General features: G+C 48.9%; 6 protein-coding genes across 6 annotated transcripts; 2 read left to right on the forward strand and 4 right to left on the reverse strand.

Annotated features, from left to right (window-relative positions):
* Positions 1-1,016: 1,016 nt before the first annotated feature.
* On the reverse strand, positions 1,017-1,872 carry HD556DRAFT_1237611 (kinase-like protein; the record flags this gene model as incomplete). Its single annotated transcript, XM_041297914.1, has 4 exons — positions 1,017-1,235; positions 1,291-1,500; positions 1,559-1,627; positions 1,684-1,872. Coding segments are annotated over 4 exons (687 nt in total), but the record flags the coding sequence as incomplete, so codon positions are not given.
* A 1-nt stretch (position 1,873) lies between these two features.
* On the reverse strand, positions 1,874-3,727 carry HD556DRAFT_462768 (uncharacterized protein). Its single transcript, XM_041310676.1, has one exon. The coding sequence runs from the start codon at positions 3,640-3,642 to the stop codon at positions 2,005-2,007; it is 1,638 nt and encodes a 545-aa protein (XP_041159999.1). The 5' UTR covers positions 3,643-3,727; the 3' UTR covers positions 1,874-2,004.
* Positions 3,728-7,473: 3,746 nt separating this feature from the next.
* HD556DRAFT_462636 (uncharacterized protein) lies at positions 7,474-8,104 on the reverse strand. The gene has a single exon (XM_041310675.1). It carries the CDS (start codon positions 8,040-8,042, stop codon positions 7,584-7,586), a length of 459 nt encoding a protein of 152 aa, XP_041160000.1. The 5' UTR covers positions 8,043-8,104; the 3' UTR covers positions 7,474-7,583.
* Positions 8,105-8,840: 736 nt separating this feature from the next.
* HD556DRAFT_1373237 (glycoside hydrolase family 3 protein) lies at positions 8,841-12,335 on the forward strand (the record flags this gene model as incomplete). The annotated part of the gene is made up of 12 exons (XM_041303005.1): positions 8,841-9,255; positions 9,361-9,477; positions 9,523-9,593; positions 9,644-9,877; positions 9,928-10,052; positions 10,111-10,678; positions 10,737-10,943; positions 10,994-11,314; positions 11,368-11,398; positions 11,454-11,629; positions 11,685-11,751; positions 11,810-12,335. Coding segments are annotated over 12 exons (2,575 nt in total), but the record flags the coding sequence as incomplete, so codon positions are not given.
* Positions 12,336-12,719: 384 nt separating this feature from the next.
* Positions 12,720-16,319, forward strand: HD556DRAFT_1476854 (glycoside hydrolase family 3 protein; the record flags this gene model as incomplete). The annotated part of the gene is made up of 12 exons (XM_041308546.1): positions 12,720-13,124; positions 13,195-13,311; positions 13,365-13,450; positions 13,486-13,719; positions 13,766-13,890; positions 13,949-14,516; positions 14,565-14,771; positions 14,822-15,142; positions 15,193-15,223; positions 15,279-15,454; positions 15,510-15,576; positions 15,634-16,319. 12 exons carry the CDS (start codon positions 12,720-12,722, stop codon positions 15,874-15,876), a joined length of 2,580 nt encoding a protein of 859 aa, XP_041160002.1. The 3' UTR covers positions 15,877-16,319.
* On the reverse strand, positions 15,889-16,905 carry HD556DRAFT_1373261 (uncharacterized protein). Its single transcript, XM_041303006.1, has 5 exons — positions 16,846-16,905; positions 16,663-16,797; positions 16,364-16,601; positions 16,260-16,308; positions 15,889-16,204 (listed from the first exon to the last, which is right to left on the reverse strand). Exons 1-5 carry the CDS (start codon positions 16,874-16,876, stop codon positions 16,001-16,003), a joined length of 657 nt encoding a protein of 218 aa, XP_041160003.1. The 5' UTR covers positions 16,877-16,905; the 3' UTR covers positions 15,889-16,000.
* Positions 16,906-21,332: the final 4,427 nt, after the last annotated feature.

The following is a 21,332-nucleotide window of genomic DNA, read 5'->3' on the forward strand; positions in this document are numbered from 1 at the left end:
TGTAGGAGGTATGAAATGGTCGTATACTTACTGAAAAATACGGCTACTGGAGGAAGGACCCTGCATGCGATTTCAGTATGGTAACTTATCGATTTGGGACGTTTGGGAATAGCATACGTACAGTGCAACAAAATACAAGATGACATTCCGTGTAGATGAAACGGTGGTGGTCATTTTGAGAAGGGTCTATGTGAAAATACGGCTCTTTAGATGTCCAATAGATTTGGGCGTTGGACAACTTATATAACCAGGGGTATTTCAATGACGTACGTCATGTCTGTTGGAGTGGCCATAGTATATGACACTGGGCGGAGTGACCGACTCCAGTGATCCGTTGGAAAGATCAAACAGAACAACCGGTTCAATCTCAAGCTTCAAGCTTCAAGAAGCTGCTATACTAACGCCCTGAGTACAAATCCTGCAAGTCACCGGCACCAACCAGCTGGAGCTCGAGCGCTCAACGTTCAACCAAGAGCCAGTTTCAAATTGAAGGGTGGGATCGTGCTGGCTTGCGCTTCTGCAGATATAATTTCCAAATTGGCCGGACAATGTTTCACGGAGTGAGATCCCAATGACTTGTGCATATGTGAGCCTTAGTAGCGGCGTCTATACGACAGTGCAATCGGGATGCTCGCCGTACAACCGAAAAGAATGATTAAACCCTATCAGTCCTAGTAGGGTGGCATTATCATGATGGTGTTCGACCCGGGAACTGCACTGAGGAACCTGGAAGTACGAAGATATGAATAATTTTGATCGTCAGTCGAGGCGCCAGCCTCGAGGCCCTAATCGTAATCCATAAGGAAATGTGACAAAGTTACACAGATGATCCTTTTGTGATCCGCGGTAGCAGTGATATTTGATAGAAGCTTGATATCGGGTGCGGCCAGAGCCCACAAAATCCAGATTGATATTTGAATCACGTCAAATTGCTTCAAAACCACTTTCTGGGTGTGAAGCACTCGTAGAGAAGCGTTACATCCAATTCGTTAATATCTTGTACTCCGTTCAGCAGACTAGGACGACAGGGCTCGTACTTCATGTCCCACAAACGCCACAATTTCTCCAACCAATGGACGTCTCGCACGAGGCAGCCAACATCGCTGCACAAAGCTCCGGTGTCCGGGCGCTATTTGCAAGTCCCTGGGAGGCTCTGGTTTCTTGCCCCTGATAATTTCTCCAAAGACTGTCAAGTCATTCTTCAAATAGTAGTAGGGTACCTTGCAAGTCAATATCTAGAGCGAGTGCAAAGGGAATAAGATCCGGCGGTTGAAAATTCAAGTGACTAACCTGCAATAGGATACTGCCAAATGAGTAGATATCACACTCGGTGGTGAGCGATGCATTATCTGGTGCCTCATATAGCTCTGCAGCTGCCCATCGGATATTCCCTCGAATAGAGTTCGTAAAATAGGAGGTACCGATAAACTCCACGAGGATAGTAGAAAGACCAAAATCAGCAAGGCATGCGCGGCCGTTGCCATAGATCAAAACATTTGACTGGAGAATCTGGATGTGAGTAATAAAGAATACACCTTCTGTGAGTGGCTATACACACCCCTGTCAGGTCACCATGAACAACTGATTCGCTGTGAAGATATTGCAATCCAAGAGCAATGTCATTTAGCTAACGTGTGTCAACACATCAGCAAGTGTCTGGAAATACTGCTAAAAGGGGCTCACAAGGCAAAACTTATCTAGAGGCGACAACACGTGTTGTCGACACTCAAGAAAGCTCGTGAGAGCTCCATGATCAGCCCACGGGCAAACCATTGCAGGGTAGTAGGACCCAAAGTCATTCACTACCCCCCAGAGTGGAAGAATGTTGCCATGTTTGAGACGGCCCCAAACTTTCAGTTCACGACGTAGTCTCTAAGCCGAGTCATCATCCGAAAGATCGACATGAATGGAATAGAAACATTACATTCGCCTTCTTTCGTACCTCTTCCTCGTTGTCCGCCTGGAACGCGCGAATGGTCTTCACTGCCACCACCTACATCACAGTCAGATAATATGGTAGCAAGTGCCACAAGCTGTACATACCTCACTGGGCCTGCTGGGCTTGACCAAAAAACATTTCCAGATGTCTCCAAAACCTCCGAAAGCAGTGGGGTAGGGCAGTTTCCCCTGGACTTGTTTAGTAAGATCCTCCAGCAAATGAACTTCCTCTTTCCACGGTACGCGTTCTTCTTCCTTCCTCCGGTTCTCTTCCTCTGTAGCGCGCGCCGTCTCTCCTTTGAACCTACCTTCCTCCATGCGTCTTAAGTTACCTTCCCTTTGTGTCGTCACCTCCCGGTACAACGCGGGATCTTGTGCTGGACGTCTTTCTTCCGCACCATACCCCCTTGTTGAGTTCTCCGCATGCCTTGTAGGCCCTTCCCTTCTCTGGGCCTGCCCTTCCCCCATCTTGACTTCGTCTTCTTTCTTCTTCGCAAGCATAGCCTTCCGCTTGATTTCGTCTTCTTTGCGTTTGGTTTCCTCCTCTTGCATTCTTCTCATCTCGAGTTCGTTGCGCTGTATTTCATTCCATGATTGGTTGAGTGTTTGATGATACTCGCCCTCAGATACATCATTATGGGTATTGGTAGGCCGAACGGGATAGTAATGGCTCCCGCTCGTAATGTTTAGCGAGGGGTGTTGAGAATCGAGCCTGTTAGACGACTGCCGGTTCTGCGAGACCTCCTTTGGTGTCTCCTGGTAGTATGAAGACTCATGGCGGGTTTCGTACGGCAAGCGCGACGGACCAGTCCAGTCTTCGCGACTCGAGCTGGGCTGAAAGCCGCTACTATCGAACGAGGCCGATTTCTGGGCAATGATAGGTCTACTGCTAGACGGTGGGGGTCCGCCGTAGCGTGCATGTGAATCCTGAATGTGAGACGGACGATTAAGACTCATGCTAGGTTGAACGCCGCTGTCCAACGAGACCGATTTCTTGGCGATGGCAGGTCTAATAATAGGTGGTGGCACACCGGGGCGTGTGTACGGATCTTGCGGGCGTGATGGACCACTCCGGCCTTTGGGATTTGAGCTGGACTGCTCACCGCTATCGTCAAACGAAACTGATTTCATGGCAGCGGTGATTGCAGAAACTGGGTGCATATTGGCAGGGGCTGCATAACCTGGGCCATATGTCGTTGATGAAGATAAGGTTGGGTTATAGGATGGAGGATCAATGTTGGCATGTGACCTGTATCTGTCTCGCTCCTGATATAAAGCCGGAATACGATGGCGGTCCCTGCTGGAAGCGATGGGCTGTGGTATGTGATATGAAGGGTCTGCACCCGATGTGCCCCCGCGATAGGTATCGTTAAAGTAATGAGACGCCTGGCCACCCTCTTCAGGCATGAAAACGCCCGCATTTTGAGTGTGCTGTCTTTCTTGCCTGATGCCATTCATAGCGAATTGCTGTCTAGCCATGCGCTCCCGTTCAGCGACGGTGAGTAAAGGTTTTGGGCGCTCAAAATTTGGATTTGACGTTGACCCTACTCCCATAGTAGATCCGACAGGACCCCTGTCGCCGCCGTGATCCGGATGTACGGGGCGATTAGTGTACTGGTTTGAGTCCTCTGCAATACGTTGAGAAAGGACAAAGAAGAGGATGGACAGCGGCTTTGTCTTGACACTCACTTCCAGGCCTGCCATGTATCGCAGGCTGATGCTCCTTTGCCATACTTTCTGACCACTACGGTCATGAGCTGGAGGAAATATGACCGCACGAACCTCTCTGAATTTTGGACGAGCAAGTTAAGGAATGGGACAAAGTACAGATGCCGATACGAGAGATAACACGGAACTAAATAGTGTAGGCACGATTACGGTATCGTTGGTCTGCAAAGGAGGGCGCCTGTGGCTTTGGTTTGAAGTGACTGATCAATGATTCCAGGACCCCGAGTACTCGATCGAGATGACAGGCGGAAAGTTTGATGAAGCCGTCCAATGGACAAGGGCTGGACTGCGTTCGATTCATATATGACTAGTCTCGAATCGAAGGGTCTACCGTACAGCCTGAGTCGAGCAGCCATCATACTGCTAGCTTCGTTAGTGCGAGTCGATACTGATTTTTAGTCTCACTTACCCTGCGCTGATGATGATGATGATGGTGAGGTGAAGAACATATGTATGTTTCTCACTGCAAAAGTTCATACTCTTCGCGCCAAATGTGATTCGATCGCAGTCAGCCCTGAGTACTATGGCGATTCGTCGGCAAAGAAGGATTGCGGGAGTCTGGGCACTACTTCTAGCTTGTTGGACACTGAAAATATACCGTGTTGACACCGTGGACAATGATGAGTGCTTCCGAGGTCACCGGTCAGACCGGTCAGGGATGAATGAAGAAGAGAGAGAAGCTCATATTCGGTCAGCTCCTTCCAACTAAGTGTTAACTAACCACAACACCTTCCTAATGAGGAGTTTAAAATGATCTCCCTCGATTTTGAAAACACTCCAGGTGACCACTTTCTATATAAATACCTTAATTCAGTTCTTGTTACATCCTAGCACCGGTACTGTCAGTATATATGTTCAGATGGACTAGGATGACACAGATTGTTGTCCACATGCTATAAATGTTACGATTTCTGCAACTGACGGACGACTTGCACAAGGCAACCAGCATCGCTGCATGAACTCCCAGCGCCAGGCGCTATGTGCGATCCCTTAGGAGGTTCCGGTTTCACCCCTTTGATGACTTGTCCTAACACTGCAATATCCTTCGTAGCAATGCAGGTAGGGTCCAAAGTCAGTCGCCACTCCCCAGAGTGGAAGAATGCTATCATGTTTGAGACGGCCCCAAACTTTGAGCTCGCAACGCACTCTCTAAAATCGATTTAACATCAGATAAACTGACACGCGCGATGCCGTGGAAGACCACTATTCTTCCGCATCAAGACCTCGTCGTCGGATTCGAAAGCACGAATAGTCTTCAGACTCTTCACTACTACCTTGGTCATTATCAGGATGATAACCGTAAGAAGAGTGACAAGCTGGGCATACCTGGACACATTGGGCTTTACTAAATCACACTTCCGAAGTTCCAGATGTCTCCAAAGCCTCCAGAAGTGATCGGATAACGTGGTCTTCCCTGGAGCTCATCAGTAAGATCTCGGAGTGCATGTGACGGTGCTCGGGTCTGCTCTGCAGATGGTTTGTGATCCCTGGAAGTAGTATTAGACTCGACGGTAGCATCGGTTTCTGTCCCGTTCCTGTTATCCGTTCGGAACACATTCCGAACATCTCTTCGAGGGCGTGTGGGTGCTGTATCTTTAGCATTGAGAGATGATTGTGCACGACTCGGTGTGCGAGTCCCAACCCTGGTTCTCGGCTAAATGGAGAGGTCAAAGATTGAACGAGACATGAGAAAAGCTGAGGATGCTCACGATCGGTTGGCGCACAACTCTCGATTGGGATGAACGTCCCTAATACAAAGTTAGATCTAGTGTGAAAGAGAAGCAGAGAAAACACCTTGAGCTTTGCATTCCCATCATCCGCATGCTAGTAAATGAACAAAACTATTAGAGAAAGACATCAAAACACTAAAGCACACGTACTACAACTTTGAGCGCTACCCCCAGGCTCCATACATAGATTTTTTTGTCTAGTCCAGCACTAGCGATGTATTTTCCATCGGGGGATATGGCAACAGCCAAGAGGGCATCATCATGCAAGAGTGGACCTCCGACCGCCTGATTGGTCTTGAGATCCCATATACGAACGGAGCAGTCACTTGATGCGCTAACAATATAGCTTTCATTGGGAGTAAGACAGAGGGATTCGACGGTGTTGGTGTGACCCCGAAAAACAACGAGTTCCTGTCCATCAATCACCCGCCATTTTCGGATGGTGTTATCTCCCGACCCAGAGAAGATGTGTGCGCCGTCCTTGGACCAACACAACGATGTCACCACACCGTCATGTCCCTTGATCTCGATAAGCAGCTTGCCGTCCCTCGACCACACGCGAATCATCATGTCCTCACCGCCGCTCACGAATTTGTCGCCTTGTGGAGAGTATTTGACGGTCATAACCCATCCGCGACTGGTCTCTATGGGTGGTACTATTTGTCGACCAGTATCCGGGTTCCAGCGTCGTATGGTGCCGTCTTCTGATCCACTTACTATCTCCGGGGTATTGCGAGACCAATCAAGGCACCTCACTGTGGTATTATGCCCCTCCCACGAGTCGCCGATCATGCTGCCCTTTTTTATATTCCACAGCCGCAGTCTGCCGTCTGCACTTCCACAAACGACCATTGTTTCATATGGGGATGTTGTTATCGAGCATATCCCTCCCCCATTGTCATTCAAAGGTTTTCCTACTGGCCCTCCGTCTCTTTTCCATTGACGAATCGAACTATCGTCAGACACGCTCATTATATTGCCACTGATACCTAAGTAGGCAAGGCTCCATATGCATTCGGTGCGACCCTTGATGATGCACTCTGGCATCAAGCTTCCTGCCGGACGTTCTGGCTTTGGTTTCTTCCACGACGTGGTCCGAGTATTGTGGTTGACGAAGTAGGACCGACCGAGTGGTGAGATGTGCCATTCATATCCAGGAACAGCGAGATATCCAGGATAATCTATGTTCAACCGTGAGTTCGTCGCTCCTTGTCGCAATTTCATCCCTCACCTAGCCGCACTCCTGGTAAAGGTTGGTTCCACGAGACTATCGCGAGCGTGTCATCTTGATATCGTATTTCACCATCCGACATCTTATACTGCTGCCACATAGGAGGAAGCACTTCATTCCCGCCTGCTTCTAATTTAGTAAGTTGGTGGGCATCACAAGGTAGCTGCTCACCTTTCCAAAGTGCATCCTGGCGGTGCTGTGCACCATATTGTGGTGGATCCCTTACGCTCGTCTGAAGAGGTACAACATGTGTTGGTGGTTTGAATAGCGCTTCTTCTTGTGCTTCTCTCCGTTTGGCTGATGTGCTTGACTCGCCGAATTCGCTAAGCATGACTGTAATCGAGAAAGGACGTTGCGCTTCTAGACGGTTGGACAATGAGCTAGAAGCTAAACTTGACAATGGGCAAATCAATAATGAAGGGCAAGAAGATATGGTGGAAGCGATGGAGAGATCTGTTAGACGCTCAGGCTCACGTGCTTATTTACATGCGCCTTCCATTCCATGCCATCAGAGGCAGTGTCACATGCTGAAAGAACCGACCCGTCAATTTTTAGGAATACGCGATTTGTTATGATTTGCCAATGGAGCGACTGTGCATATATCGACATTTGGGTCCGTGCACCGTACAGGGCGCGTACCAACACTTCCTCCCAGTTGCATATCCGAGGTGGGTGCACCCTCACAATAACCCAAGTGCCAAGGTTGCCAACTCCCACTAGGGTCGCAAAAGACCATTGCACTGCCAAGAGACTAAACGCCGTGCAGACTAGGGATGAGCTGGCCGTTGTTGAGATTGCTGGGAGGCGTGGGATGATTCTTGCTGTCGTTTGGGCGGCTGTCGCACCACCAAGGCAACTATAACCAATTGGTTATAACGTTCAGCATGGTCGTACGAGCTCGAGATTCGTCGGGGATCATGTATTCATGCGCAAAGAGTTCAGATATCAGGACGCTGCTAACGATGGCACTCGCGTGACCGACTAGCGGCGAGGGTATTTCTCCGGCTGTCTGTACAAGAATCGCGGAAAGATCGTGGAGAAAAGGTATAAATCATTGCGGGCTGTTTCGCGAACAATTCACCAAAAAGTCCCAAAGCAGTGACTGTCGCCGAAAGTGTATGGCCATGGCGAGGGAGTGGTGGAGGTGAGGGCGAGATTGTGGCAGCCACGTCAGGTTTTGGGATTACGAGTGGGGGCGGGAGGAGTAAGACTAGGGATAAGCTGGCTGTTGTCGAGATTGTTGGGATGATTCTTGCTGTGATTTGGGCGACTGTCGTATGATTAATAAAACATTGTGATCTTGTTGACGTTGTTGAGCGAGAAGGGCTACTGCGGATGAAGCAGTGAGCCTTGTGAAGGACATTATTCGTGTTTTGTTTACCAGGATGGACGTTTATTAGAAGACTCGTCTGCATATAAAGTTCCGCCTCACATATGGGAGCCCGCGAGAGTCTGGGAGATGATCGAATCGATTAACGTTTAACTTACATAGTAGAGACGTAAAATTTTGTGTATCATAGTATGTAGAAAAAATATACTTTTGCAATATGAACGACCGCTCGAGCCGACGTCGCTCGATTCTTTTTATGCACTCGCACTCATTAATCTCCCCGCTCTTACTTATCTCGGATCCTTCGGGGCTCGACGAATAGTACCCGGCCGTACGTAGTTAATGTTTATCCCTGAAGTTAGAATGGCAATATAGAACAGCGTAAGCTCCACTTTCTCTGCCAAAGAAAACTTCACATTGACACAATTATGCAGAGAAGTGTGGTGTATGCCCCATTATTCAAGCACATGCTGAGGCAAGTTCTATGGGCAACAAAGTTTCTGCGATGACGCGTGATTAGGGGTCCGTGAGCGCGTCATGACCGGGACCGCAGTGCCGTATTGAGCGTAGCGCTATGTATGCTCGAATTGGCAGGCTGCCAGCTGACTCCATGGTTTCGGACTCATCAACATCATGGCATCATGAAATGGTCCCTTCACAATGCAATTAACTCGCTTCTATGTTTTTCACCGGTACCAAGCCTCGCGCTCCAGCTGGCCGCCCGCACTAGCAGCGGCACCGCGTGACTTATGGACTTCCCCGTCGGGCTCGTGTTCGGCTCGAATCAAAGTATCGGTTCCGAGTTGTCCATAAAATTAAGCTAGTGATTTTGACCTTCCATCTCTTTATCTTATTTTCCTCCAGAAATCAAGCGTGCAGCCGCCATGCTGTCTAAGCTGCTGTCGTTGTCTATAATTCCATTTGTTCTAGGTGCACCGGCCACCCTGGCTCCGTCTGCTGCAACACCATCTACTCCAGGTGGTAACGTTAGCGCTACTGTAGCTGGTCCATATTCGCTGGTGACAACCTCGTTCAATTCTTCATCAACTTCTGCTGCAAGCTCCGCAACATTTTCTGCTTCCGCCAACACCTCAGGCGCGTCCACCACAACTGGTGTTATCACCGTTCCGCTCTCTAGCTATTCATTCACTCCCTATCCCACACCTACTCTCAATCCTCGTCCTCCTGTTTACCCTGCAACTGATCCTTTGAACCCTCCTTCTGTCAGCAGTGATCCACAAGTCGTGCCAGATTTTGCGCCTGCATGGGCTGCTGCCTACCAAAAAGCCGAGAACCTTGTAAGTGCATCCGTTTTAATGGCCAATTTTTTTTGACTGTCTTGCCATCTTTATCATTCGAAACTCTTTCTATGTCTCCACGTGCTGACCATCTCTTATACTCAGATATCGGATTACACTATCGAGCAAAAGGTCAATATTACCACAGGAGTCGGTTGGGCAAACGGGTTGTGCGTTGGTAATATCCCACCCAACAAAAACTTCCCTGGTTTATGTCTCGAGGTACGTAGCTTGATTTTACGAGCGATTGGTCTCACGATTTGTTAGGATTCGCCTCTCGCCGTCCGGTTTGCAGACTATGCAACTGCGTTTCCTGCTGGCATTCAGGTAGCATCCACGTGAGTCATCTTCAAGGTCACCGTCGTAACCTGTCTCATATCTGTCACAGCTGGAATCGTGCTCTGATGCGTGCTCGTGGCCTGGCTTTGGGTCAGGAGTTCAAGGGCAAGGGCGTCAACATTGCCCTTGGTCCCATGATGAACATGGGTCGCGTTGCTCAAGGCGGCCGTAACTGGGAGGGTTTTGGTGCAGATCCTTTCCTGACCGGTGAATCGGCATACGAGACAATTTTAGGCCTACAAAATGGCGGAGTACAAGCCACTGCCAAGCACTTCATCAACAAGTTTGTCTTTTCTTACGCCTCTTTGCACTTGCACTCATCTGTCCTACTAGTGAGCAGGAGCACTTCCGCACATCAGAATCTTCGAATGTTGATGACCGGACCCAACATGAGATTTATGCGCACCCGTTCTTGCGCAGCGTCATGGCCGGCGTTTCGTCCGTTATGTGCAGTTACAGTAAGTCTCACTAATGTTCTATATACACCATTCACATCATCTGAGGTCTGAATCGCAGATCTCATCAACGAAACTTACGCTTGCAACAACGACAAGATGCTAAATGATATCTTGAAGCGGGAGTACGGTTTCCAAGGTTTCGTTCAATCTGACTGGTCGGCGACGATGTCGACCCTCTCTGCTGTCGCAGGCCTTGACATGACCATGCCTGGTGATATCACATTTGACTCCGGCGACTCCTACTTCGGAGGGAACCTAACGGACTATGTGAACGACGGCTACATCAGCATGGCTCGCCTGGATGACATGGCGACGCGCATCATTGCTGCTTGGTACTTCCTTCACCAGGACGAGGCCTACCCTGCGACGAACTTCAACGCGTTTAATCCTAACGACGAAGTGAACAACAAGCATGTGAACGTGCAGGCTGACCACTATAAGCTCGTGAGGGAGATTGACGCAGCCGGAACGGTCCTTTTGAAAAATGTAAATGGGGCGCTGCCATTGAACAAGCCGAGGAACCTGGTATTGATCGGAAGCGATGCCGGTCCAGGCAAATTCGGCCCGAACGAGTTTTCAGATCAAGGTGGAAGTGACGGGATTCTGGCCATGGGCTGGGGATCTGGGTATGTGCTCTCTCAGACGTACTTGTACTTTTCCTGAAAATTGATCGACGACATATAGGACTGGTTACTTCCCTTACCTTATTTCACCTCTCGAGGGTATTCAGGAGCGTGCTCGCCAGGACGGGAGCAGCGTGTTCTGGGACTTTGACGACTGGAACACCGTTCTGGCTGGTAATATGGCGTATGGCGAGGCTGTTGCTCTCGTTTTCACCAACTCAGACTCTGGGGAGGATTATATTACTGTGGATGGTAATCAGGGAGATCGGTACGTTCCTCGCATATCTTCGAGTGATGTCTTTGCTCAATTCAAGCCAGTAACAACCTCACTGCTTGGCACAATGGTGATGACCTGATCCTTGCTGTTGCTGCGCAGAACAACAATACGATAGTCGTCGTGAACAGTGTCGGCCCGCTCATTATAGAGCCTTGGATTGAGCACCCTAACATCACCGCTGTCGTCTGGGCCGGCATCCAGGGCCAGGAGGCAGGTAATGGTATTGCTGACATACTTTATGGCGCATACAACCCTTCTGGAAAACTTCCGTATACTATTGCTAAAGATGTCGCCGATTATCCCGCTCAACTCGTCACCAATGATCCAGGAAGCGAGATCGTGAATATTGATTACACGGAGGGGTATGTCAACCGAACTAATATCGACTTGCATTGATATTGATTTCACTTCGCAGGCTGTTCATCGATTATCGCCACTTTGATCAAGTGAGTTCCCTGATTTTACTAGGCGTTTTCAAGTCTTAAACAAGTGTGAATGCAGGCAAACATCACGCCGCGCTTCGAGTTTGGCTTCGGCTTGAGTTATACCATGTTCACGTACTCTAACCTTGGCGTAACTCCGATTCAGTCGTCAGATACTGATCAAGAGAGTTTGATCTCTGCTTGGGAGAATGGGGAGGCTTCGCCCATCGCTGAAGGGTCTTCCACTGCGCTTTGGTGAGCTTTATTCAGACCAATGAAGAATCTGCAGGCTGATACCACTACTTACTAGGCTCCACGAGCCTGCATTCCAGGTAACTTTCGAGGTCACGAACACTGGACCTGTATCTGGGACTGAGGTTCGTGACACCCATTATCCTCGTTATCTCGATATTTACACCTAATCTACTCGAATAGATTCCTCAACTCTACATTCACTTCCCGTCCTCCGCTAGTGAGCCTCCATCAGTCCTGAGGGGCTTCACAAACGTCGAAATCTCGCCGAACGACACGAAACAAGTCTCAATAACGCTCTCGCGCTATGACCTGTCTATCTGGGACGTCGTCGCCCAGGGGTGGCGCAAGCCCGCCGGCCAGATCTCGTTCTCGATTGGTGCGAGTAGCAGGGACTTTAAGCTGCAGGGTAACATTCCTGCTTGATCGTGCTTGTTTAAGACACTTTTTGATTTGATTCAGTACATGTACTTAGTGAAAATTAACGTAGTGCGATTAATGCATCATCGTGGGTCAAACGATGGTGGGATGTCGTTGATATGCAGCATACATTAAACATTCTATGGGTAGCCGTTGCATTCTCAAAGTGTGATATGGGGACATGGCGTTCGTGGGCTCGGGGACATATTTTATGAACATACCAGATGGCCTGAATGAATGAGTGGGTCGCCGCAGAGCATGACCTTCATCGCTCCCTGTCACATTCAAGTTCAACGATCGCGGATTTGGACCGGGCGCCAGAGGTACTAAGTTAGGCCCCGCTCGGATAACTTTAGGTTCGTGTCATTAGTTCGGCCTGCGGCCCGGCAGCCCAATGTAGTACGTGGATGTGTTCGTTGTACGAGAGAACAGTTACATTTCAAATTTTATAAGTGAAATTTCTTACTTGGATGGTTTTCATCAGTGCTAACTTTGTCGCTTCAGCTAGTCACGACGCGTAGCACACGTGCACGTATACGTGGATGTAGGCATGGTTATACATACTTCGGTTTGAATCAAGTACAAAGTGTCAGTTCAAATCTACAGCGCTACATAGTAATCTCTGATCCTTCTTAAGTCCACATACAGGAAACCGACGCATGCAGCCGCCATCATGCTATCTAAGCTGCTGTCGTCGTTGTGTTTTGTCCTAGGTGCACCGGCTGCCCTGACTCCGTCTGCTGCAATGCCATCTACTCCAGGTGGCAATGTTAGTGCTACTGTACTTGGCCCATATTCGCCGGTGACAACCTCGTTTAGTTCTTCATCAAGTTCTGCTGCAAGCTCCACGACATCTTTTGCTTCCACCAGCATCTCAAACGCGTCTACAACCGGTGTTATCACTGTTCCGCTCTCTAGCTATTTATTCACCCCCTATCCCACACCTACTCTCAATCCTCGTCCTCCTATTTACCCTGAAACTGATCCTTTGAATCCTCCTTCTGTCAGCAGTGATCCGCAAGTCGTGCCTGATTTTACACCTGCATGGTCTGCCGCTTACCAGAAGGCAAAAAACCTTGTGAGTTCATTCTTGTCAATGTTTGATTGTCTGACCGAATCTTCTATATCGACACGTGCTTGGTACTCAGATATCGGATTACACCGTCGAAGAAAAGGTCAATATCACAACTGGGGTTGGTTGGGCGAACGGGTTGTGTATTGGCAATATCCCACCCAATAGAAATTTCCCCGGTTTATGTCTTGACGTGCGTAGCTTGTTTTTACATACATAAAAAGTGTTTCTCTCAGGATTCACTAGAATTCGCCTCTCGCCGTTTTTTTTGTCGACTACGTGACTGCGTTCCCCGCTGGCATTCAGGTAGCGTCCACGCAAGTTATCTTTGAGTTCACCAACTTTACATGTCTGATATCTATCACAGCTGGAATCGTGCTCTGATGCGTGCTCGTGGCCTGGCTTTGGGTCAGGAGTTCAAGGGCAAGGGCGTCAACCTTGCCCTTGGTCCCATGATGAACATGGGTCGCGTCCCTCAAGGTGGCCGTAACTGGGAGGGTTTCGGTTCAGATCCTTTCCTGACCGGCGAATCCGCATACGAGACAATCTTAGGCCTGCAAAATGGCGGAGTACAAGCCACTGCCAAGCACTTTATCAACTAGTTTGTCTTTTCTTACGCTTGTTTGCTCTTGTGCTTATCCCACCAGTGAGCAGGAACACTTCCCCACATTAGAATCTTCAAATGTTGATGATCGGACTCAGCATGAGATTTACGCTCACCCGTTCTTGCGCAGCGTTATGGCCGGCGTTTCGTCCGTCATGTGCAGTTACAGTAAGTTTCAATCATGTTCTACATATGCCATTTACATCATTCGAGGTCTGAATCGCAGATCTCATCAACGAAACTTACGCTTGCAACAACGACAAGATGCTAAATGATATCTTGAAGCGGGAGTACGGTTTCCAAGGCTTCGTTCAATCTGACTGGTCGGCGACGATGTCGACCCTCTCTGCTGTCGCAGGCCTTGACATGACCATGCCTGGTGATATCGCGTTTGACTCCGGCAACTCCTACTTCGGAGGCAACCTGACGGACTACGTGAACGACGGCTACATCAGCATGGCTCGCCTGGACGACATGGCAACGCGTATCATTGCTGCTTGGTACTTCCTTCACCAGGACGAGGCCTACCCTGCGACGAACTTCAACGCGTTCAATCCCAATGACGAAGTGCACAACAAGCATGTGAACGTGCAGGCTGACCATTATAAGCTTGTAAGGGAGATTGGCGCAGCCGGAACGGTCCTTTTGAAAAATGTAAATGGGGCGCTGCCATTGAACAAGCCGAGGAACATGGTATTGATCGGAAGCGATGCCGGTCCAGGCCAATTTGGCCCGAACGAGTTCCCATATCAAGGTGGAAGTGATGGGATTCTGGCTATGGGCTGGGGATCTGGGTATGTTCACTCGAAAATATTGTTCCTCAGCACTGATTGACGACACAGGACTGGTTACTTCCCTTACCTTATTTCGCCTCTCGAGGGTATCCAGGAGCGTGCTCGCCAGGACGGGAGCAGCGTGTTCTGGGACTTTGACGACTGGAACACCACTCTGGCTGGTAATATGGCGTATGGCGAGGCTGTTGCTCTCGTTTTCACTAACTCCGACTCTGGCGAGGATATCGTCACTGTTGATGGTAATCAGGGAGATCGGTACATTCCTCGCATATCTTCAAGTGATAGCTGTGCTCATTTCGAGCCAGTAACAACCTCACTGCTTGGCACAACGGTGATGACCTGATCCTTGCTGTTGCTGCGCAGAACAACAATACGATAGTCGTCGTGAACAGTGTCGGCCCGCTCATTATAGAGCCTTGGATTGAGCACCCTAACATCACCGCTGTCGTCTGGGCTGGGATTCAAGGCCAGGAGGCAGGTAATGCTATCGCTGACGTACTTTATGGCGCATACAACCCTTCTGGAAAACTTCCGTATACTATTGCTAAAGATGTCGCCGATTATCCCGCTCAACTCGTCACCAATGATCCAGGAAGCGAGATCGTGAATATTGATTACACGGAGGGGTACGTGCACACCCCAAGGCCGCAGTATATTGATCCCACGGTCCTTGTAGGTTATTCGTCGATTATCGCCACTTTGACCAAGTAAGTTTCCCAACCTTATGTGGTGCTTTCGTATCTCTAACAAGGATAAATGTAGGCAAATATCACGCCGCGCTTCGAGTTCGGCTTCGGCTTGAGTTACACCACGTTCACGTACTCTGACCTTTGCGTGACTCCGATTCAGTCATCGGACACTGATAAGGAGAATTTGATCACTGCTTGGGAGAGTGGAAAGGTTTCGCCCATCGCTGAAGGATCTTCCACTGCGCTTTGGTGAGTTTAATTCAAACCAATGAAGGATCTACAGACTGATACCATTATTTATTAGGCTCCACGAGCCTGCATTCCAGGTTACTTTCGAGGTCACGAACACTGGAACTGCAACTGGGACTGAGGTTTGTGACACCCATTAACCTCGCTATCTTATATTTACGCTCAAGTCACTCGCATAGATCCCTCAACTCTACATCCACCACCCGTCTTCCGCTAACGAGCCTCCATCAGTCCTAAAGGGTTTCACAAATGTCGAAATTTCGCCGTACGACACGAAGCAAGTCTCGATAACGCTCTCGCGCTATGACTTGTCTATCTGGGACGTCGTCGCTCAGGGGTGGCGCAAACCTGACGGCCAGATCTCGTTTTCCATCGGTGCGAGCAGTAGGGACTTTAGGCTACAGGGCGACATTCCTACTTGACGAAGTGCGTGTACTTGCTGTAGTTTTTGTGTACAATGAAATTATTACAATGAATCTTAAATACCGCCACGATAGTCCAGATCTATATGCTCCCTGTGCAGTACTCGATTAGAGTACTTCCATGCTACACACCACTGCTAAGTAACAGGTGTCCATGCTCCTGGAAGGCACTCGCAGTCATGCCACTTCCTTCGTCAAACTCGGCCGCGAGTTCAGCGTGATATTGTCGAACACTAAGGACCAGACGTGGTCCCAGCACAAACATTTGCACCGGCTGGGCAAAATTGAGAATGCCGAAATAAATACTACTTTCCAGGGAATCAGAGGACTGCAGGAATGATTAGGAATGGTTAGATGCAAATGACTATCACGGATTGGCGTACCAGCTCTGGAGACAGTGGGCCGAGGTAGAGGCAAGATACGGCAGCAAAGCTAGTACATGCAGAACTTCAGCGAACAAGATAATAATATAATTCACGAAACTCACGACACAAAGTATAGCATATGGGTTTTGATTAAAACCGTGAAACAGTGTCCGATGGTCAATCCTGTTGGTCCATGTTGCCGTAATTCGCGGAAGTGGTCCACGACAATCCAGACCACAAGACAGAAGGCAATGAGCTCCCACATAATGGCAGGAATCCACGCCGTTTCGTGGAGATGGACAGCATCTATGTCAGCGAAGACAATGGCACACTCATTGGTGCCAGAAAAGAAGCGTTCCTCTGATATTTGCCCGTCAGTCCCGTGTGCTCAAGGCTTGTATATCTACAGCTGAAAGCTTACCCCCTGAAACGCCAATGCCTGCAAATATCACCATAACTCCGGTCGTAATAGTTGAAGCCATCAAGACAACGATGAGAAAGATGAACATCTTTTTGGATCGCCCATACATGGCGTGTATGCGAGTCATCATGACGACTTGCATGATGGTCAATATTAGTAGGATACCGCAACTGAACAACTCACCGCCCAGCATCGCATTGACGACGATAGTCATCCATACCAGCGTAAACCAAAGGATGGCGCCTGAAAACACGGGTTACTTGGAGGACTCGATAATTCAAATGAACGTACAGCTGACGTGCTTATCATGTCAGATCAACAAGCCGCCAGAAAATGATACTCACCCCTGTATGGGGCTTGAATGAGCAAAAGGGGACGCCGGCCATCATACAGAATACCCACTGCATTTGTCATTGATACTGAATTGAGATGCCCTATATGCCACTGGTCAGAAGACTGGGACACGGACACAGTGTATTTTGAAATACATACACAGCATGTTGATGCTGATTGCGAGATGTGGTTTATTAGCACGGTGCAGTGCCACCTAATAAATAATCTTGCAAACTGTACGTACACACAATATAGTAGTCCAATGTAGCGCACCTAGCGTATTCAAGTTGAAGTCAGCACAACTTGTCGACTACGCTCATAGCATAACCTACACAAATATATAGAACAGTCATAAGGGACCAGTGTTGCGTCTTCTTCATTATCTTCCTGTGTTTCTGATATAGGACTTTTGCTCACCCAGACCAGTTCGATCTGTTACAACATGCTGAGCGACTTCGCTGATAAAATACGTTGATTTGCTACCTCTTGTCCGAATGCTAAGGCTTGAACATACATCCACATGGTTATCAATAAAAAGTTCTTTCGGAAAGAATGATCTCGCTCACCCCAATCGTATGCCACCACAGCGGAGGATGCAACTGCGAAACCACAGTCAAAGGGAGTGAGATATATGGCGCATCCGCCTTGTTCAAATTCTTCACGAACCTAAAAAGTAGCTGGAAATACGGTTCCAGTCGAGAAATGGCCACCAATAGAGATCATGTGAGATGTAAGACATGGTAGTCGGAATCAGTGGTCAGTGAACGTTTGAACTTCAAAGGCGGAGATGATATCCCATCACATCCTGTTGTTGCACTTATCAAGGTTATCATTGGGCGCAGACTGAGCACAGCAACTTGAGTATTGCCATACTATACCAACGATATCAAATTATAGTGGCCCTGGTACCTTGAAGTATGAGTTGGAACAGGTAGACATGTACACCGGAACAAGACCGACGTCGGAAAAACGCCTCGCTTTACGATATATATTATGTAATTCGGCCTTGGCGCATACTATGTAGTGGTCGCACGACTGTAGTCCCTGGCTAACCTCCAATCGTGCACACAAGTCCGAGCCCTCTACTTGATTGCAACTCTTCGCCATCATATTCCAACGGATCAGCGAGACTCAACAGCGCCGGTGCATAGCTATGGTATCAGAGTATCATTTTGCACACTCTGACCCTATTTATACTCGATCTCCTGTGCCTTTCGGATATTCTATGCGGGAGCTACACAGACACTGGCACAACCTCATGCTTGCTTCAATCATCCGCCACTCACAAATTTGTCGCCTTGTGGAGAGTATTTGACGGTCATAACCCATCCGTGACTGGTCTCTATGGGTGGTGCTATTTGTCGACCAGTATTCGGGTTCCAGCGTCGTATGGTGCTGTCCTGCGATCCACTTGCTATCTCCAGGGAATTGCGAGACCAATCGAGGCACATTACTGCAGCGTCGTGCCCCTACAGCGAGTCGCCGATCATGCTGCTCTCCTTTATATTCCACGCCCGCAGTCTACCATCTCCACTTCCACAAATGGCCATTGTTTCATCTGGGGATACCACCATCGAACCCGTCCCTCCTCCATCGCTATTCAAAGGTTTTCCTACTGGCTCTCCGTCTGTTTTTCATTGACGAATCGAACTATCCACAGATGTGCTCATTATATTGCCACTGGTACCCAAGTAGGCAAGGCTCCATATGCATTCGGAGTGACCCTCGATGACGCACTCTGGCGTCAAACTCCCTGTCGGACGTTCTGGTTTTGGTTTCTTCCATGATGTGGTCCGAGTATTGTGGTTGACGAAGTAGGACCACCCAGTTGTGCCATTCACATCCAGGAACAGCGAGATATCCGGGATAATTGTGAGTCCGTCACTCCTTGTTTTGCAATTTCGTTCCTCACCTAGCCACACTCCTGGTAAAGGCCGGTTCCCCGAGACCATCGTGAGCGTGTTATCTTGATATTTTGATATTGTGTGTTACCATCTGACGACGATTTATACTGCTGCCACACAGGAGGAAGCGTTTCATTCCCGCCTGCTTTTAATTGAGTAAGCTGGTAGGTATCATAAGGTAGCTGCTCGCCTTTCCAAAGTGCATCCTGGCGATGCTGTGCAACATATGGTGGTGGATATTTCGCGCTCATCCGATATGTAGTGAGTGCAATGGCACTTCTTGTTGTCTGTCTCTCCGTTGTGCTGATATGCTTGACTCGCCAACTTCGCCTAGCATGATTCTGATCAAGAAGGGACGCCGTGCTTCCAGATGGTTGGACGATGGGCTAGAGGCTAAGCTTGATAATGGGCAAAATCAATAGCGAAGATGGTGGAAGCGATGGAGAGACCTGTTAGACGCTCAGGCTCACATGCTGTATTTACAGGCGCCTTCCTTGCACTGCATGATTAGAGGCAGTGTCACATGCTGTTGAAAGAAGCGACCCGCCAAATTTTGGAGTACATAGTTTGTTATGTTTTGCCAATCGAGCAACTCGGACAGTGCATATATCGACATTTGAGTCCGTACACTGTGCATGGGCCACAGCACGTAGCAACACTTCTTCCCAGTTACATACCCGGGCTGGGTGCACCCTCCTCACAATAACGCAAGTGCCAGAGCCACCAGTGCACCAACTCCCACTAGGATCGCCTTCCCAGCTAACATCAAGCTCCCCGCGCAAAAGACCATTTGGTGCATTCCATAAAACGGAGCAGGTGTTGTCAGTACGTGGGGTGGATCTAGAGAAAGTAGCGCAAGGGAAAGGAAATGCACGAAGAGGGATGGATCCGAGTGTGCGAGTGACAGTCACTGTAGCAAATGGTTTTAGAGAAGTCAGACACAGGTGCGGGGGAAAGAGAACTGAACTGATTGTGTGGCTGCCACATGTCTTCCATCCTTCATGACTGATGCAAAGCAGGACGACGACGACCAAAGAAAAGTCCGCAGCAGCTCACTCCTTCATACGCAAAGTCTTCCGCTCTGCCAGTTGAGCGTTGTGCTTCGGTTTTAATTGCTTGTACTTGAGATGCCTGTGTCCCTGCTGGTTGACCTGATTGTATCCAATTGTCGGCCTCATTGCCATCTGTGCGTTGCATAGCTGCGGCTGCTTCCGCATCAGTTTCATGGACAATGCCATATCTCTGCGATGTAATTTAATGGGATGAAAGAAGAGCAAAGGTGAGTCACTTACATCTTCATCGCGGGCGGGAGCCACATCAACGGTGCGGCTTGAATTTCTTACAGGAAGTAAATTGAAATTCCAATGTTGGGATTTATGCTGAGATGGTCGGGGCGCATCTGTAGGTTGTTTGCCGAAATGTATGGAACTGAGCCAACGAATAAGGGACGATGAGCTTGCAGTTGGAGCTGCGCGGCGAGGTGTGCGATTTGGATCATTACCGAAGAAATCATTGCCCTGTATCAAAGTCAAATTAGCGAGAGCTGGAGAACGAAAAAAACTACTGACATATTTCGCTGAGCCTCTGGTATTGGCCTGTTGTACGAAATGCAGATGGACGTTAAGAATCTAGCGGAACATGAGAAAGATGAGATTCCTCACGATTGGCGGGCGCACGATTCTCGGTTGGGCTGGACGTCCCTAGTAAAAAGTGAGATTTATTGTGAAACAGAAGCAGAGAAGACTTACCTTGAGCTTTGCATTTCCATCATCCGCACCCTAATAGCCAAAACCATCAGGAAGGAAATCGGACAACAAAGCGCATACGTGCCACAACGTTTTTGAGCGCCGCCTCCAGGCTCCATACATAGATTTTTTTGTCTGATCCAGTGCTGGCAATGTATTTACCATCGGGGGACATGGCAACAGCCAAGACTTGGTCATCATGTAAGAGTGGATCTCCGGCTGCCTGATTGGTCTTGAGCTTGAGATCCCAAATGCGAATGGAGAAATCCTCTGATGCGCTAACAATATAGCTTTCATCGGGAGTAAGACAGATGGAGTTCACAGCGTTGGTGTGACCTCGAAAAATGACGAGTTCCTGTGCATCAATCGCCCGCCATTTACGAATGGTGGTATCAAGTGAAGCAGAAAAGATATGTGCGCCGTCCTTGGACCAACACAATGACGTCACCCAGTTTTCATGTCCCTTGATCTCGAAAAGCAGCTTGCCGTCCCTTGACCACACGCAGATCGCGCCGCGCCCGCCACTCACAAATTTGTCGCCTTGTGGAGAGTATTTGACGGTCATAACCCATCCGTGACTGGTCTCTATGGGTGGTGCTATTTGTCGACCAGTATTCGGGTTCCAGCGTCGTATGGTGCCGTCCTGCGATCCACTTGCTATCTCCAGGGAATTGCGAGACCAATCGAG

This window comes from Suillus plorans, assembly GCF_016647745.1.
Source record: "Suillus plorans strain S12 chromosome Unknown HD556scaffold_29, whole genome shotgun sequence".
NCBI classification, from domain to species: domain Eukaryota; kingdom Fungi; phylum Basidiomycota; class Agaricomycetes; order Boletales; family Suillaceae; genus Suillus; species Suillus plorans.